We start from the raw sequence: 19471 nt of genomic DNA, 5'->3' as shown, positions 1-19471 counted from the left end.
GCCTTTTCCAGCCCTCCCAGAGATAGACCCTTTGCTAAGAAATCCTAGAAATGCCATAATCTCTGGATATAAGCAGATCAGGCAACCCTAGGAGCTCTGAACTTTTGCAGCTTTCTTCCCATAAAAGTGAAAGTACTTCTTATCTCACTGAGAAATGTGTAATGCTTTATATTATATAGACAGTGCTTTATGTCCCCCCACCCCAAAACCTTGAGGACTACTTAGAAAGAAACAATCCTCAGGAACTTAAATGTAAATCAAAGAAAGAAATTACTTCAAATCATCCAGCCAATGATTAGTAACTACAGAATTCTATGAAGACTAAAAAGACCTCAAACGTGGGAAGAGCAACAGCTGCCTGTTAGCCACAGTCAGAAGTCTTAGACCTTCCACCCTCTAGTGTATATTGCTAAATCGCTTAGTCATTAGAGCATTTAATTACACTGAAGGAGGATTTATCTGCTTCTTTGGGAATCGCAGATGCCTAATGCTGGACCCACTAAGGCCAGCAAGAAGGGAGAGCATACTGAATATTTCATTGTCAATGTCTAATTGGGTCTACAGGCACAGTTCAGCCTCATCAGAGCCAGTCTTGAAAAAGAAGGCCCTGTTTTGTCAGCCAAGCACTTTTTGTGTGGTTCTTAATTATTTTCTCATGGGTTCCTTGTTTTCTAGGTCTTATCTGTTCAGCTACTGTACTAAAACACAAATTACATCAGTGTTTAGGCAGCAAACAGAGAAGGGTAGCTAGGATCCCATAAACCTATAGGTTAATCACCATCATCCTGAATTAAGACTTTGAAGCTATTGCTACCATGGAATAGCCTCTTTCTTCATTTTCAAGAACCTGTGCATGTTCTGAAGATAAAGTTAGCCGCAGTTTAAGTTAATGCTACCCAGGGGGAATATCTTTGGCAACCTCTCTCAGCTTCCTTTTCTGACCTGTGGATAGCACTTTCCACAGGTGATGACTGTGGATAGGTGATGACTGAGACAGTTCCTCAGTGCCACTTAAGTGCTTCCTAAACGTGTACATTTACAAGGTGCTGATTGCCAAAGAGCCTCAGTTCACTCCATGGTTTGGGGTTAGGGAGGAAGCCATTTTTTCCCCTGAAGGTATTTTATTCTGTCTTTCCAGCGGCTTCATATACAGATAGCTCTGATGATGAGACCTCTCCTAGAGACAAACAGCAAAAGAACTCTAAGGGGAACAGTGACTTCTGTGTCAAGAACATCAAACAGGCAGAGTTTGGACGAAGAGAAATTGAAATTGCTGAGCAAGGTAATGAAAGCAACCGCCTTTTTCTTCTTGAGTTGCCTATGTCTTTTTGTCTATGTTAATTCCCTTTTACATCCTGGGGTCTAGTAGTTTGTGAAATGTCAGTGTGATTTTGAAGGAAACTTATAACAAAAGAGATACGAGTTCAGAAAACACCGTAGAGAGGGAGTAAACTCTAGTGGGTCTAGAAGGAACCCCCGTACAAAGAAGAGGGGAGAGACACTAGATGAGGGGACTGAGATACATGAATCAAACACTGGAGTATTTACCTCTGAAAATCCCTTATAACAGAAAAATCAGCATCTTGATCCTTTGAGAGACCCAAAACTAGTATAACAGAGAACCTGATCGGGAAGGGTCTTATCTTAAGAGAATTATTCTTTGCCTCTCATCCCCCTTCTCTAATATTGCTGTGTATGTATTGGGTCTTTTCAGAAATGCCAGCACTGATGGCTTTGCGGAAGAGAGCTCAAGGAGAGAAACCTTTGGCCGGCGCCAAGATTGTGGGTTGCACACACATCACTGCCCAGACTGCTGTGAGTCCTTTTCCTTTCTCCAAGTAACAGTAGTTAATAATAGCCACCAGCTATTGAGGGCTTGCACCGTGCCAAGCATTAGGTTAAAAGCTTAACGAGTGTTAGTTCATTAACCCTCATAATGGCCTTCTAAAAACACATATTCCTGTTTCCATTTTATAAATGAGGAAGCTGAGGCTCAGGGAGTTGAAGTTTACTAGCTGTATAACATTTGTCCAATGTTATACAGCTAGTAAACCACAGAATCAAGATTTAAACTTCAACATATCTGATTCCCATACTTTTTCTTTCTCCATTGTTCTCTACTGCTTGCCCCTGCCTTCCCTTTCAGTGTCATTTCTAGACGGCATCTCTGTGTAGGCTCCTTTCAGCTGCAAATAAGAGAAAACCTGATTCAACCTGGATTATGCATAAAGGAACTCATTACATTACATAGCTAGAAGTCCAGAGGCAAGGTGGGCTTCAGGAGAAGGCTCTCAGGGCTCCAGTTTCACCTGTCTGTGATTCTTCTGGAGCTGCCTTCTCTCTGTGCTCACTTTATCCTCAGGCTGATAACAAGATGGTGACAGCTCTATAAGCCATCCCAGATGGACATGAAGAGGAAGAAGGACCGTTTCTTCCTCTCTCCCAAGAGCAAGGAAACCTCTCCCAGAGGTCCTCCAGAACACTCTGTCATGTCATTGAGCAGAACTGGATCACATGCTCATGCCCCACCAGTCCTGGAAGGGAACTGGGGTTACCATGATGGGTTTAGATCCATAATTTTTACCTTTATCAGATTAAATGAACCCCTTTTCATTAAAAAATAGCTTGCAGTGCCCCTGTATTTTTTGAAATGAAATTCAGACATAACATAGCTAAGTACATGTAATAGTAAAAAATAAATGTAAAACCTTACTGAAATATGAAAGAAGAATATTTCAGTAAGGTTTTACATTTATTTTTTACTATTAAAAGGAAAGTAACTTATAATAAAATAACATATTTCAGTATGTAAGTGCTTGGGTACAAGTATAGTCAGATAATTGTACTTATAGCATTGTTTGAATGAGTGATATAAATGTATAGAATGAGTGATATAAATGTATATAATAGAAAGGTGTTACTGGTTCCAGAGTATCAGAGCAATATTGCCAGATTATATAATTTTATGAAATTATAAACAACTTTTTGTATAATTTCTGAATAACAACAACAATATAAAGTATGTGTTTTCTCTTGATTTATACATTTGTTGCATTCTTGGGAAAACTCTTGCATTCTTTTTTTTTTTTTTTCCTTGCATTCTTATATTAAAACTACAGCCATATTTGTGTTGATATGTAAAGTGGAATAAAGTTCTAAATTCAGATCAGTATAAATAAGTTTCTCACTCATGCGAACTTTTCATTGGCATATTTGAAAGTCATACCAGATATGGCATGGGTTTTGTTGTTGTTGTTTTCTTTTTTTTTTTGCTCTAGGAGACTGTCCTATACTTTCTTTTCTTTTTTAAAAAATATTTATTTATTTATTTGATTGCAAGGCGTCTTAGTTATGGCATGTGGGATCTTTAGTTGTAGCCTGTGGAATCTAGTTCCTTGACCAGGGATCGAACCCTGGCCGCCTGCATCAGGAGCATGGAGTCTTAGACACTGGAACACCAGGGAACTCCCTGTTCTACACTTTCAAAATGTCAAGATCCTTGGCCATACCCACTAAATGCCAGTAACACGCCCCTACCAATTATTGTGGCAACCAAAAATGCCCCCATAGTCTACCAAAGTTGCTTTGTTGAGAACCACTGACTTAGAGTCATCATCAAAGCTGTAATAATACATATTAAGTTGCCTACCCTAATGAGACCTCTACAGGAAATTAGTGTATTGAGAAGTTGTCTGGAATCTTTTATAGGATTTATAAGATCCAGATCACTTGTATGGCTAGATTAACTTCTGAAAGATTGTCTCCTAAGTGCAACACTTACATATTCACATTGCTTATTAAGAACAGCAGAGATTCCTCAAGACACAGACAGCTGCTGTTAGCATCTTCCCTATGAGACTTTTCTGGGTTACATGTTCTCTGAGGAAGAGTACCTTGGCGACCCAAAATTAGTATAATAAATTGAAAAGCTACTCTTTTTGGAACTGTAGACTGATAAATGAAGGCAGAAACCATCTTGGAACCTTTTTTGAGCTTCCCCGGTCAGGGACATGAGACTTCAGTGTGGTGACTTAAAATAGTAAGTGCTTCTGTCCTGTCTCATGTTGCTAAATTACAACTAGTTTCTTTTTTACCCCCTGGCTCACTGAATATTACCACTCTTCAAGGTTATTTTTTTTTTCCTGAAAGGAGTAATGAAAATTAGTTTACCAATTTTATTATTTTCTTGTTCCCTCACCACATTTTTCTTTATCCTTTAAAAAACAATTACAAAGGAATTTTGCTTTGTTTTATTTCTAATCTCTTTATTTTTTCTGATTACTAAGGTAGTTCATGTTCATTTTACAATATTCAAGCATTGTATGTGTGTTAAGTCGCTTCTGTCATGTCCAACTCTTCATGACCCTATGGACTGTTGCCCACCAGGCTCCTCGTCCATGGGGATTCTCCAGGTGAGAATACTGGAGAGGGTTGCCATGCCTTTCTCCAGGGGATCTTCCCCACCCTGAATTGCAGGTGGATTCTTTACCGCTGAGCCACTGGGGAAGCCCATTCAAGCATTACCACAGTCTATAATGTAGAAAGACAGTCTCTTATAATCCTGTGCTCCAGAAATAACTATCATAGTTAACAGTTTCCTGTCCATGGTTCATTAAGACTTGGATCTACTTATATTTTTTAGGTGTGTTTCCATAGTTCTTTCCAATCATATTTCTTAGCTACTCTTTCTAAACAGTAATGATTTAAAATCAAGTTGAACCAGCTTTTACCCTCTGTCCCCCTCTCACTTCCACCTGCCTGTACTTCTGCTTGAGCCCTGATAGCCAGCAAGCAGTCTTGACTCATAGTTCTTTAAATAGTTCTTGTATTCTTGGCCCCAGTCACTTTTCTAGATTATTTTTATTGCTTTGTAGGTATGTTTCAGTATGATTCTTTTGTTTGACACACTCAGAAATCCTAGTTATAGGAATTCAGAAATTCTTTAAGGTGAAAAGCAAAACAGGAGAGAAAAAAATGGGATCAGATATTGAAAGGTAAGGAAATTAAGACAGTAGAGTAGTTCTGCTGTTAACTTACTATATGACCTTAGATAAATTATGTGAGGATGTTCGCCTACATTAGTGGAGCTGTTTGCAAGTGTTCTTTTTTAAGTAGAGCATATTTCTAATTAGAGTTTTAATTTAGTATATAAATATTAGAAAATACAAATTTTTTAAAATGAAAATTATCAATACCCAAAGTTAACTACCATCAGGAAATTTTAAAACTTTTTCACCAAACCTTTGTCCTTGTTGAAATAACTCTTAGTCAAAATAGTGGGGTGGTACACTACCTTCTTAAAAAGAAGCCTGTCTGCCTGTCTCCATCTTACAGATTGAAGTGAAGGTAAGTCAGGATTAAATCAGTGGATTAAATTTATTATAATAATTTTTTAAATTGGAAATAAACATACTTATAGAAAAGTTGCAAATATAGTACCAGATAACTTTTTATTTTCTGAACCATTTGAGAGTAAGTTGCCAACCTGATGGTGCTTCCACAAAGACTTTAGTGTGTATTTTCTATAAACAAGGATATTCTCCTATACAACGAATACAACCATTCAAAATTAGGAAATTAACACTGATTCATAATTGCTGTCTAATCCTTAGGTCCCATTTGAGCTTCACTAATTGTCCAAATACTTTTTATAACCAAAGGATCTCATCCCTAGTTATATGTCTCATTTAATTGTCATCTCTCTTTAGTCTTCTTCAGTGCTGGCAGTTGATCAGTCTTTGACTTTCATGACCTTGACACTTTGAAGATTATAGACAAGTTATTCTGCAGTATGTCCTTAATTCAGACTTTTATGATGCTTCTTCATTATTAGATTCAGGTTATGTACCTTTGGTAGGAAATGGTGCTGCCTTTTTTTTTTTTTTTTCCACTTAATCCTATCAGTTGGCACTTGATCTCAATTTGTCCCGTAACTGAACTTCATTTTGATCCCTTCAATGGAGGTGGTATCTGTCAGACTTTTCTATTGTAAAAGTTATTTTTCCCCCTTTGTAATAATAAGTATTTTGTGAGGTAGATATAAGAAACTGTGTGAATATCCCATTCTTCATCAAGCTTTCCATTTATTTATTCAGTTTTTTTTTTTTTTGGTATGGAGTCATTGTTTCCTATTTTATTTAATGGATTATAATCCATTACTATCATTATTTATTATGATAAAAATTATTGAAATTTTGGCCAGAAGGAACCCCTTAAATCTTGCTTCTGTGCCTTGCCTTTTGACATATCCCTTTCATTCTTTGAGCACTTCCTTGCTTCTGATACAAGAGGCTCTAGGCTCATCTTGTACGTTCCCTGTCCTATCCCTGGAATAAGCCTCTTCTCCATGGAGTGCTGGTTCCTTTTCCTTTAGTGGATCTGTACACTACTGTGCTCTTTGCTACTGGAGTGTTAATAGTATTGTTCCCGGATCCTCTTTCATTAATTTTCAAAAATAATTGCCCATTCAGTTTAATTCAGTTCAGTCGCTCAGTCGTGTCCGACTCTTTGTGACCCCATGAATCGCAGTGCTGCACGCCTCCATGTCCGTCACCAACTCCTGGAGTTCACCCAAACTCATGTGCATCGAGTTGGTGATGCCATCCAGCCATCTCATCCTCTGTCATCCCCTTTTCCTCCTGCCCCCAATCCCTCCCAGCATCGGGGTCTTTTCCAGTGAGTCAACTCTTCGCATCAGGTGGCCAAAGTACTGGAGTTTCAGCCTCAGCATCAGTCCTTCCAATGAACACCCAGGACTCATCTCCTTTAGGATGGACTGGTTGGATCTCCTTGCAGTCCAAGGGATTCACAAGAGTCCTCTCCAGAACCACAGTTCAAAAGCATCAATTCTTCGGCGCTCAGCTTTCTTCACAGTCCAACTCTCACATCCATACATGACCAATGGAAAAACCATAGCCTTGACTAGACGGACCTTTGTTGGCAAAATAATGTCTCTGCTTTTGAATATGTTATCTAGGTTGGTCATAACTTTTCTTCCAAGGAGTAAGCGTCTTTTAATTTCATGGCTGCAATCACCATCTGCAGTGATTTTGGAGCCCAAAAAAATAAAGTCTGACACTGTTCCCACTGTTTCCCCATCTATTTCCCATGAAGTAATGGGACCAGATGCCATGATCTTCGTTTTCTGAATGTTGAGCTTCAAGCCAGCTTTTTCACTCTCCTCTTTCACTTTCATTAAGAGGCTCTTTAGTTCTTCTTCACTTTCTGCCATAAGGGTGGTGTCATCTGCATATCTGAGATTATTGATATTTCTCCCGGCAATCTTGATTCCAGCTTGTGCTTCTTCCAGCCCAGGGTTTCTCATGATGTACTCTGCATATAAGTTAAATAAGCAGGGTGACAATATACAGCCTTGACGTACTCCTTTTCTTATTTGGAACCAGTCTGTTGTCTCATGTCCAGTTCTAACTGTTGCTTCCTGACCTGCATATAGGTTTCTCAAGAGGCAGGTCAGGTGGTCTGGTATTCCCATCTCTTTCAGAATTTTCCACCGTTTATTGTGATCCACACAGTCAAAGGCTTTGGCATAGTCAATAAAGCAGAAATAGATGTTTTTCTGGAACTCTCTTGCTTTTTCGATGATCCAGCGGATATTGGCAATTTGATCTCTAACTCTTCATATATATCTTTTGCCCTGTTCTCTCCTCCTCCCAGAACTCCAGTTATATGTAAATTAGACCATTGATGGTATCCCATAGATCTTAGATACTCTCTTCTGATTTTTCTCCGACTGTTTTTTTCTTTCTCTATTTCAGTTTGCGGATTTCTATCGATCTATCTTCAAGCTCACTGATTCTATCCTTAGATATGCCCAGTTTGGTATGATAAGTCTAATGAAAGAATTCTTAAATCTGATACCTTAAAAAAAATTCCAATGTTTCTATTTCACTTGTTTTTTATAGTTTCCATTTCTTTGCTGAAATTCTCTATCTGTTCATGGATGTCGATCTGTTTCTCTCGACTGCTTCAACATAAATATGATAATCATATTTAAAGTTCCTGTCTGATCAAACATTAGCTTATCTCAGAGTCTGGTTCTCTTGAATACTTTCTTTCCTGACTGTGGGTTGGGTTTTTCACTTTTTTGGTGTGTCTTGAACTTTTATATTGAATGGTAGTATGTTAGTTCCCATTATTGTCATGAACTGGTCTGGATTTCAATTCTGTTCCGTACCAAAGGCTACAGATTCCTCCAAGCCAGAGGGCTCTCAGTATTTCTGCTCCACCCTCAGGCTGTCAACTACTTCTGCACATGCTTGCCACAGGGGGGCTCTCTCTTCAAGTGCATGTCCCCCCACAGCAGAAGACTGCTTGTTTTCTGGACCTAGGCTCATAGTGAGAGCAATTGGGCTTCTTAAATTTTTCTGGTCCAATCTCAGTCTTAGGCCAGCCTCTGTGAAAATGGGACTTTCTCAGTGTTCCTGCCACTTCTGTCAAATTTTTTCTTGTATCTGTGGTAGTTCTATAACCAAATACCACTGTCCTTCAAAGTCAGATTCCCTGGAGATTACCAGTCCCTTTGCCGGATCCCCACATTGGGAAATCTGGTGTGGCACCTAAAACCTTTACAACAGTGTGAGAACTTATTGGTATTATTGTTCTCCAGTTTGTGGGTCGCCCACCTGATGGGTATGGGATTTTATTATTATTATTTTTAATATAAATTTATTTATTTTAATTGGAGGCTAATTACTTTACAGTATTGTATTGGTTTTGCCATACATCAACATGAATCTGCCATGGGTGTACACGTGTTCCCCATCCTGAACCCCACTCCCACCTCCTTCCCCAAACCATCCCTCTGGGTCATGGGATTTGATTTTAATGTGATTGTGCCCTTCCTACTGTCTCATTGTGGCTTCTCCTTTGTCCTTGGACTGGGGTATCTTTTTTTAGTGGGTTCCAGTGTTCTCCTGTGGTAGGTCTTGAGCAGAGATATTTTCCTGTCCCTCCTGGAGAGGCAGTGATTTTTACTTTGTATCAGCATACCTAGTCCTGGGCCCAAGATGGTTTTCAGCTACTCCCCAAGGAGCAGAGAGTTTTTACTTCTACCCTCCGCCAGAAGCAATGGGTCTTTGTCTTGTCCCTCATGGCAGGCATAATTCCCGCTCTTCTTGCTACAGTTTAGGACTTTTGTTTCCTCTGAGAGAAGACTGGGGAAGTGCCCAGATTTCATGCTTATTGTCGAGCACAGGCAATCAGCTCCCTGCCCCCAGTCTCCTTTGTGAGCTCTGGTTGGAAGCCCCTAGAAAAGCCCTTTCACATGAGTATGAAATCTCATTGTGGCTCAGGCCACCAGAAGTTCCAAACTGACATATTGATACTTTCCCACACTCAGTCTTTACTAATTCATTAACATTTTAGTTAATTTTTTCTTACTCTATTGTATGACAGCCACCTCTTCCTCCTGCACTCTGACAAGAATAAAACTGTGTTCCCTCTCTCCCTAAAGGGATTTGGCGCTCTCTGGAGTTCATTGGTTGCATTATGACCTCGGCTCTTTGATAGGCTCAAGAAACGTTACAGTATGGTAGATTATGCAGCTTTTTCTTGTTTTTAGAGCGGAAGCTTCTCTTTCGGCTTTCTACATCGTAAAGAGAAGCAGAATTATAAATTGGTGGTTTTTGAAAAGATGTATGGCTCTGAAATCCTTGGTTTAATTGAATCTTATAGGGAGGACCAGTAGGTTAAATGAGTAAAAGCATACAGCTCAGTGGGAGCCTTCCTCATGCCTACCCTCAACCCCTGCCCCATTCTCAAAGTGCTGAAGTTTCTGCAAAGCACATGTTGAAAATCATTGGTGTACTTTCTCATTGTCAAATATATAAACTTAATTCCTTGACCAGCTGTTTGGCCCGTGCTTGCTCATCTCCTGCTTTCTCTTTAATACAGGTGCTTATGGAAACTCTGGGAGCTTCCATAATGTACTTTCTCATTGTCAAATATATAAACTTAATTCCTTGACCAGCTGTTTGGCCCGTGCTTGCTCATCTCCTGCTTTCTCTTTAATACAGGTGCTTATGGAAACTCTGGGAGCTTCCATAATGTACTTTCTCATTGTCAAATATATAAACTTAATTCCTTGACCAGCTGTTTGGCCCGTGCTTGCTCATCTCCTGCTTTCTCTTTAATACAGGTGCTTATGGAAACTCTGGGAGCTCTGGGAGCACAGTGCCGATGGGCTGCCTGCAACATCTATTCCACCCTCAACGAAGTGGCTGCTGCTCTAGCAGAAAGTGGTAAGACCTTTTGCACATTCTTTGTCTCTGGCTAAAGGTTTCAAAAAGTTCCATTGTTTTGATGTAAATCTGTAAGGAAAGTTGACATTTAAAGTTGTCTTGGAAGAAATATTCATTTTTTTTAAATGAAGTATAGTTGATTTACAATATTGTATTAGTTTCAGGTATACAGTAAAGTGTGTGTACACACATATGCACGCATATATATTCTTTTTTCAGTTCTTTTTTACTATAGGTTATTATGAGACGCTGAATGTGTTTTCTTATGCCATATAGTAAATCCTTGTTGTTTATCTAATATATATATATGGTAGTGTATATCTGTTAATCCCATACTCCTAATTTGTCTGTCTTGCACCTTCCCCTTTGGTAGCCATAAGTTGTGTTCTATGTCTGTGAGTCTTTCCATTTGGTAAATAAGTTCATGTATACTGTTTTTTAGATTCCACATATAAGTGATATTATTTAATATTTTAATTTACTTAGTATGATAATCTCAAGGTCCATCCATGTTGCTGCAAATGGCATTATTTCATTCTTTTTCAAGGCTCAGTAATATTCTATTATATATATATACACACACACACACACCACATCTTCTTTATCCCTTCATCTGTTGATGAACACTTAGACTGTCTCCATGTTTTGGTGGGTCCCTATTCTTGATGAGGTTTCTCTCTTTCTGAACTTCTTTTTGTTAAACATGATCAAGGTAACTGTATTGCTTTACAGCCACAAATATCTTCTTATGTCTGATATTCCATTATTAGTTAATGCTTTGCCTTGCCTTGCTAATATTAGAGCACCAGTGAACACATTCACTGTCTAAGGTCATATGGGGTTTCCCTTGTGGCTCAGCTGGTAAAGTATCTGCCTGCAATGCAGGAGACCTGGGTTTGATCCCTGGGTTGGGAAGATCCCCTGGAGAAAGGAACAGCTACCCATTCCAATATTCTGGCCTAGAAAATTCCATGGACTGTATAGTCCATGGGGTTGCAAAGACTCGGACACGACTGAGCGACTTTCACTTTCCAGGTCATATGGATTAGAAAAGAAAATGCTTCAGATATAATTTTGTGGTCCTACTGGTTTTTCAGCAGTGTGCTCTGATTTAATGTTTGGTACTTCTGCTTTAGCACTAAACAGGACTTGACCTGGCAGACTAATATTTGAACACAACAGCCACTGACACTTGAAGGACAAAAGAAACAGAGAGGGCTCGCGGCCCCGACTCCACATCTGGGAGTGGAGAGGAGAGCGGAAGTGGCGTTGTCTGGCTGGAGCCGTTGGGTCAATTTGTTAGGCGAGGAGAGGGAGTGATGTCTTCCAGACTCCGTGCAGTGCCCGCTACCCCGGGACCCACACCCTTTAAGCAGCAGAGAAGCACGAGGATCATGGAAGCTAAGAATAGCAGAACCCAATCCTCCATAAAGGATAAGAGTTTCCAGTACACTATCCCTCATGATGACTCCTTAAGCGGTTCATCATCTGCTTCATGAACCAGGGAGTGATTTTCTAGCATCCTTCCGAAAATCTACCTACAGGGTGAAGATGAGAAGGATCAAGTCAGCTGCTGCTTCCCATGTAGAAGGGTCAGATGGAATATCAACCAAAGGAAAAAGGAAACCCAGGCAGGAAGAAGATGAAGACTATCAGAGAATTTCCACAGAAGAAGCATAAGCTTTATGGGAGGAAGCAGCAGCCTAAAGCTCAGCCTAATCCCAAAGCCCAGACTCACCGTATTTGGAAGGAACCACCGGCTTATGCAGCAGGCAGTTTAGAGGAACAGTGGTACTTAGAAATTGTGAATGAAGGCAGTGTCTCCTGTCCTACCTGCCAGGCAGTAGGGAGAAAGACCATAGAGGGCTTAAAGAAACACAGGGAAACTGTAAATAGGAAATGTTTACCTGTCGTCATTGTGGGAAACAGCTTCTTTCACTAGCAGAGATGAAGTATCATGTCATGGCAAATCATAATAGCTTCCCCATTTTAAGGCTGGAGATGAAATAGATGAGCCAAGTGAGAGGGAACGTCTCTGAACAGTTCTCAAGAAACTGGGAAAGCTGAGATGCATGCATGAGAGTTGCTCTAGTAGCTTCACCAGCATCGTGGGATATCTGTACCATGTGAGAAAATGAGCAAAGGGGCTGCTGAGCTGGAGAAGATGACCCTGAAATGTCACCACTGTGGAAAGCTGTATAGATTGAAGACTGGACTCGTATATCACTTGTATATAAGAGCATAGTACTGTATTCTTCTTTCCAGAGTCAGGACAGCCAGAGTGCTTGAAGGACATGAGCTTGGAGTCAAAGAGTGGAGACCGAGTTCAGAGGCAGATAGCTGTGTACCACCTGCAGGAACTGGCTTCTGATGAACTGGCCAAGGAATGGCCTGAGAGAAAGGTGCTTCAGGATCTGGTACCTGATGATTGGAAGTTAAAATATACTTGTCCTGGGCTACTGACCTTCAGCCAAGAAGTACTACACAAATAGAAGTCAGAAGTATCATCGCATTCAGTGTCCTAACCAGGGTTGTGAGGCTGTCTACAGTAGTGCATCTGGTCTTAAAGCTCACCTGGGCTCTTGTACTTTGGGAACGTTTGTGGCTGGAAAATACAAGTGTCTTCTCTGTCAGAAAATGGAAATGGCAACCCACTGCAGTACTCTTGCCTGGAAAATCCCATGGACAGAGAAGCCTGGTAGACCAGTCCATGGGATCGCAAAGAGTCGGACACGACTGAGCGACTTCACTTCACTTCACTTCACTTCTCTGTCAGAAAGAATTTGTGTCAGAGAGTGGTGTCACGTATCACGTCAACTCTGTCCACTCTGAGGATTGGTTTGTTGTCAACCCAACAACAACCGAAAGCTTTGAGAAGCTGGTGAAGATAAAACAGCAACAGCAAGAAGAAGAGAAGTGGATGTGGTAGCCCAGGAGCCGATGGTTTCTAAGGTGGCGGCAGCAGCCCGGCATTGAGCTTCCTGAGACAGAGCCGAGTCTTAGAGTAGGGAAGGATCAGAGGAGGAGTCATGAGGTACTGCTAGTGGCGACACCCTGTAGAGATGTACATACTGTAGACAACCAGAACAGAAGCCAGTGCCAACACAGTTCCAGAAAATCAAGTCCCCAAAGACGAGTCATAAATGAGGAAGGAAATAGGCAGTCAGTGTGAAAGCACTCCTGGGAGAGTAGATGGAAGGCTGTTGTCACAGGGACCTGTGTGGAGAGGCCTGAGTCACAGGAGCCGAGTAAAGAGAAGTTTACTATTTCAGCTGTTTGTGTAAGGCTGTGACAGTCTCAGGTCCTTGCTCCTGTGTAAATTTCACTGTTTCTTCTACTGATTCTTGTGAACCCTCCACTACCCCCACCCCCATCTTCTTCTTGGTAGATTTTCCTGATATTCTCACTGGAGCCCCCCTATTTTCTCTCCTCTTGCCCAAAGAGCTCCCCCTTAAGGTCCACTGTAGGCCCTCTTGCCCTGTACAAGACTAAGAAACTTGTTCGATTAGCCTTTCCATACTGGGCTATAGAATGTTCTTGGAAGTGCCATTGATTCCGTAGTTATTCCATCATCTATCTTATAAAATGATTCCAAACTAACTTTTTTTTTTTCACTTTTCCAGTTGAGCTTTATTCCAGAATGGTTTTACAAAGCTGATTTTAAATCCAGTACATCTCCACATATGAATAGCTCCATCCCTCAGCCACAGACCAAAGAACCTAAGCAACTGTTCAGCTTTGAGTGTGGTGTCAGCTAGGCTTTTAGTAGTGTTAGTCACTCAGTCCTGTCCGACTCTTTGCAACCCCATGGACTGTAGTCTGCCAGGCTCCTCTGTCCATGGGATTCTCCAGGCAAGAATACTGGAGTGGATTGCCATTCCCTTCTCCACAAACTAACTTTTCAAAACCATACCAACTGATGATTTTGTATTTGTGATATAACAAGCCTAGAACCTAGAATTGTTGTCACTCCTTTAATAAGGTTCCCCTGTCTGCCTGGGTGACAGAATTTATGGAGGCTGTTGTCTCATTATGGTTTTAGGATTGAAAGTGAGAAAATACTTAGAATAATAAAGCTAGACCCGCTGGACACAAGTTTTCCTGGGAAATACTTTGTCCCAGGTGGCAGTTGGTAACCAGACCCACAGGCATGATGTGCAGCCTTAGGAGAAATATGTCTCACATAAAATGACTGGAAAGAAGAAAGCAGCACAAATAAATACCACCTCAGATCAACTTTCCTGCAGTTTATCTTGTTCCTACAGTTTTGAGGATTGAGGAGTAATACCCTTTTGCCTCTGATATTTGACAGAGAACCCTAATATTGCTGGTAGTGCCATGAAGATTGGTAGCCAAGTGTACATTCCTTCTCCCCTGGACTTGACCTGATTGTTAGCCCTCTTAAGTTCTCGTATCTCCCTTTAGCCAAGGTCTGTCTGTCTGCATTTTCTGAGAATGTTGTCCTCTACCCTCTTTTTTAGACATTGTGTTTTGTCCTCTTTATAACCTGACACTTTGACACCAAGTGTAGATATTTATCTGGAGTTGGAAAGAAGAGTTCTTTTTCTGAACCTCTTGCCTAGCCTATAGTATCTGTTAGGCTGTTTCTCCTTCAGGATGGCTTTTCCTGGAGCATTGATTAGAGCAGTTCTGTTGTATTTCTGAATTCTCTTCCCCTTTTCCGTAAATATTGGTCTTCTATATTATTGCCAATTTTTGTGGCTTACACCACATTAAAAGCCAGAGACCCTTTAACCCTGATGTGGACTAATACTGCCTTTTCAAAATCTACAAGGCTATTACCACTATTAACTTTTCTCTGTGCTCCTCCATATAGCCTTAAAATGTGGGCTTTTGTGAAGACCACTTTGAAACACAGGAGCGTTGAAACCTGGTTGGGATACTGCCAGAATGGGTAGTTTTGAAACAAAGGAAGGACATGGTCTATCCACTAGACATTGTCACTGGCAGTTGCTCCCTTAAAGCCCTTTCCATTCATAAGGATTGTCAGGGAGGAAAATGGAGACGCTCTGTTAATTTCTGGTGAGTAAGATTTGGGGAGTGTTTGCCAATGGCAAGAAGAATAAATGACTGTGTCAGAAAAAAAGAAATAGAGAAGTGTGGACTTTGCCGGTTTCTTGCACTCCCTCTCTGACAGCACAACACAGATCAGGGTACAAAAATTTGCATCAGAGCTCATGAGAAATTCTGGGAAAGTTCTATAGTGCATGTATCTCTCCTTTTGCAAACGCTGTCAACATTTTATTTGTTCTTTCATTTACATTAATTTGTAAGATTTTTATTAATGTGTAAATTATGTATAGAAAGTGCACATATATAAATATGTAGTTCAATTAATTGTACATATACATTCATTTTTTTTCCAACAAATGCTTATTGACTGACTCTAAGGGCAAATAAGAGAGTCTTTGCACTCAGAACCTTATATTGTAGTTGAGGAGAAAAGACACATTTACAAACAATGATAATACAAGGACATATATGATAATGCCACAACAGATCATACGTCCACATTCAGTGTACCAGCAAGGGGCTAATAAAAGATCAGATTCCATGAGAGATCACTTACAGCTGAGTTAATAAGGCTTCATTAGGAACATGCCACTTAATTGGCCAGTGAAGTGTAGCAACATTTGAACAGAAGAAGAAGAGTGTAAGAGTTTTCCTGATGAAGAAGGTGGAATGACTAAGGTAGAGAAGCAAAGAAAGATCAAAATGTAGTTGGGAAATGGTGGGAATTCTAGTTGGACTAGATGAAAAAGTACATATTTCTAGTTTCCTCTTTTTTGCCTTTAGTCATATTTTTAGCATCCCTCATACTCTTGGCCCTTTTGTTTGTCCTCTTTGGTCTAACAAGAATAAAACGACCATCAAAGACGAAGGAATGGATAAAGGGGGCTGAAGACAATATTTAATCAGTGAAGAACATCAGCCTAAGAAGTATGGCAAAACAAGTTTGGAACTGGGAAAAACTAGCATCTCATCTTCCTGCCAAAACTGAGGGTCAGCCCTTTTTTCAGGCTTTAATGGTTTCTCTTTGTTCTTGTTTCTCAGGATTTCCTGTGTTTGCCTGGAAAGGAGAGTCAGAAGATGACTTCTGGTGGTGCATTGACAGATGTGTGAATGTGGAGGGCTGGCAGCCAAACATGGTGTGTTAGGTTTCTGTTAGCATAGTTCATTGGGACCTGGGGGTACAGGGAGGGAGGATGTAGCCTGGGAGAGGGTTTCCCAACAGGAAGGAAGATGTTTCCTTTTTCATCTGATGCACCTGGGCTTCCAGCAGAACTAGATGCTTATGCTTAGGACATCCCAAGAATATTAAACCTCTTTATAGCCTCAAAGTGCTTATAATTGTCAGTGCTGATCTTAGAAGTGCTCATATTCATCAGCAGCGTTAAAATACTACTCCAGGTTCACACATGACTGGTTAAAAAGTAAGATGAATGAGTTACTATCCCCTAACACTGCTCACCAGCACCTCCCCCAACACACACAGCTCCAGTGGTACATAGCTTTCTCTCTAGAATCACATGCTAAATTTATAGTAAACCTGAAGGGATCCAAGTTCAAATTTCTTCTTTATTCATTTCTCACCTTAGGAAGTTGGGGCTTTTAATTTTTGCTTAGTTTTTATTTTTGTTTCACTTTTTTTAAAAGTGCTTGAAGTCTGATAGCATATTAGATTCATAAGGGGAAGCACAAAGCTGCACAAGTACAATGTACTCCTACTTTGCAAACCTTTCTGGATAGGAGTGAGAGGAGAAATTAAGGAAATCAACTAAAAACAAGAATCCTTGAAGCTCTAGTCCAACTATTACTTGCTGCTAAAGACTGCAGAGCAGGCTTTACCTGGGAGACAGAAGGAGAAGCAGCCTGTCTTTCTAGATTCTGTGATGCAGGTCATAATGCACCAAGAGTTGATTTGAGGAAAGCTGGGTTAAAACCTTTGTATCCTCAAAGGGAGGGAGGAGTTGGCTGCACGATGAGTCAGCTCATTCCAGCACACAGAGTGTGACTGACAGAGGTTCTACTGGGAATAAAATATTAATGGTATAGTCACGAACATAGGGAGGACAGGGCATTGTACATAGCAAGCATTTACAGATTGTAGATCAGCACAAACTGCTGGAAAGGTTGACAAAGTGAGTAAGACAAGAATAAGAACTGTGACCCCAGAAAACAGTACCCATAATCTTTTTGGATCCTGTAAAGATCTAGTACTTTTACTTGCTTGCTAACCTCAGGAAGATTCCTGAGTGACAAGAATTTTCTGCAGTAGAATGACAGACTGATAATTATAGGCTTTATTCATTAAATAAATATTAGGGATAGCAACCACCTGCCTGTATTCAAAATCTTTGTTAAGAGGAAAAAGTGGATGAGAATAGTTATTCTAAGATACTGTCTTTCCTGTATAGCATGTTTTGTATGCTAGGGATCAGAGGCTGCAAGGAAAAATGCCATGAGGGATTTCATACATGTAAAAAGGGAGAGAGAAATGCAGAGGACCCTGTCTGTTCCTTAGGGACTCTGTTCTGAGGGTTTCTACCACAAGAAAAATGGAGCACTGACTTACAGTATGGAGCAAGTGTAAGAGTGAGTCCAGCCTTGGATCTCTACTCCCAAATAAGGTTTGGTGGAATCAGAGAAAATAGATTAACAGCAGGAGCAGAATTGGGAATTCCCTGGCGGTCCAGTGGTTAGGACTCCATGTTCTCACTGCCAAGGGCCTGGGTTCAGTCCCTGATCAGGAAACTAGGATTCCATAAGCTAAGTGGTGCTGCCCAAAACAAAACAAAAAAACAAGGGCAGAAGCAAAAAAGAGGTCAGGTATTAGACCCAAGGTCGGAGATTGTGTGTAGGCAGGGATCCAGGATGGCGCCTTTGACACTTGTAGTGGAGTTAACTGATGGAACTGCAAAATGGGCACGTGCCAGCAGAGGGCAGCTCAGTCGTGTGGGTCTTTCTGGGAGAGTGGATGTGACAATTTGGAAAGTCCTGCCAAGCATTTCTGACAGCTAGGTAAAGGGCTGAAATGCCACAGCCTACTGCCTAATCGTATTCTAAGCTGATCTTTCTTTAGCTTATTTATAATTCAGAAACTTTCCTCTGCTGATGAAAGCTCCAGTGGGCACAGCTTTGTGTTTGTCTTTAATCCCAACCTGAAATAGTGATGAGCTGTTCAGAGGCATGCTTGCACACCTACATGCTGCACAGTTCCCTAGTTATTTTTAATTTGGTTTATAGAGAGTGTGAGGTTGTGCTAGGCAAAACCCTACAGTGCTGCCTGAGCATTTTGGGTAGGAGAATGCCTGTACTTTGGGAGAAGTAAAGGATTAACAAATACAGTTTTATAAGCCATTGTTCTGGGAGAGAGACTAATTATCTGGTTTTACTAAGCTTTCACTGATTATATTCAAAGTCCTGAATTTAACTACTATAAATATGCTATTAGGTTTAAGCTTTCTGACTATAGTACAGTCAGGAGCTAGTGGTCTAGATGATCACTTAAGCTATTAGTCCATAAGAAAATCCTCATGGCATTGCTGTATAGTTTGATCCTCGTAGGTATGTCATTTGGGAAGTTCACTTGGCTGTGAGAATTACAGTTGACCTTTCATCTCACTGTCGTTTTCTTCTGTATAATGACCACTGTAAATTACTTTGTTTAACCATTTACAAAATTTTAAATATGACATTATTGATGCTTATTATTCCAGATCTTGGATGATGGAGGGGATCTTACTCACTGGATTTATAAGAAGTATCCCAACATGTTTAAGAAAATCAAGGGCATAGTGGAGGAGAGTGTTACCGGAGTTCATAGGTAAGATTTGACATAGGCATGCTGGCTTTATACAGCCTGGACATATGTTCATGTAATCACATACTTACAGAATTGTTGTTGCTGTTTATTTGCTAAGTCATGTTCAACTCTTTGCAAGTCCATGGATGGTAGCCCACCAGGCTTCTCTGTCCATGGGGTTTTCCCAGGAAGAATAGTGGAGTGGGTTGCCGTTTCCTTCTCTAGGGGATCTTCCCGACCCAGGGATCAAACCCAAGTCTCCTGCATTGGCAGGTGGATTCTTTACCACTGAGCCACCAGAGAAGCCCACTTATAGACTACATTATGTTAAAAATTAGAATGATGCTCTGAAATGATGAGATCTGAATCCACATACTTGTGTTTT

At 40.5% G+C, this 19471-nt stretch overlaps 1 protein-coding gene and 1 pseudogene across 7 annotated transcripts in view; both read left to right on the top strand.

Moving 5' to 3' along the window:
- The window catches only part of AHCYL2 (adenosylhomocysteinase like 2), a 191399-nt gene that overhangs the window by 148902 nt on the left and 23026 nt on the right, over positions 1–19471 (top strand). For all 7 annotated transcript variants that reach the window (XM_027539022.1, XM_027539021.1, XM_027539026.1 and 4 more), the window contains exons 3-7: positions 1139–1282; positions 1715–1815; positions 10157–10259; positions 16335–16429; positions 19001–19107. In XM_027539022.1, coding sequence (XP_027394823.1) covers positions 1139–1282; positions 1715–1815; positions 10157–10259; positions 16335–16429; positions 19001–19107 — 550 coding nt within the window. The remainder of the gene's footprint in view (positions 1–1138; positions 1283–1714; positions 1816–10156; positions 10260–16334; positions 16430–19000; positions 19108–19471) is intronic.
- On the top strand, positions 11325–13418 carry LOC113891230 (annotated as a pseudogene).

Source organism: Bos indicus x Bos taurus, chromosome 4 (assembly GCF_003369695.1).
Source record: "Bos indicus x Bos taurus breed Angus x Brahman F1 hybrid chromosome 4, Bos_hybrid_MaternalHap_v2.0, whole genome shotgun sequence".
Classification (NCBI taxonomy): Eukaryota; Metazoa; Chordata; class Mammalia; order Artiodactyla; family Bovidae; genus Bos; species Bos indicus x Bos taurus.
The sequence above is the reverse complement of the archived record's forward strand: the minus strand, read 5'-3'. Positions and strand labels throughout refer to the sequence as shown.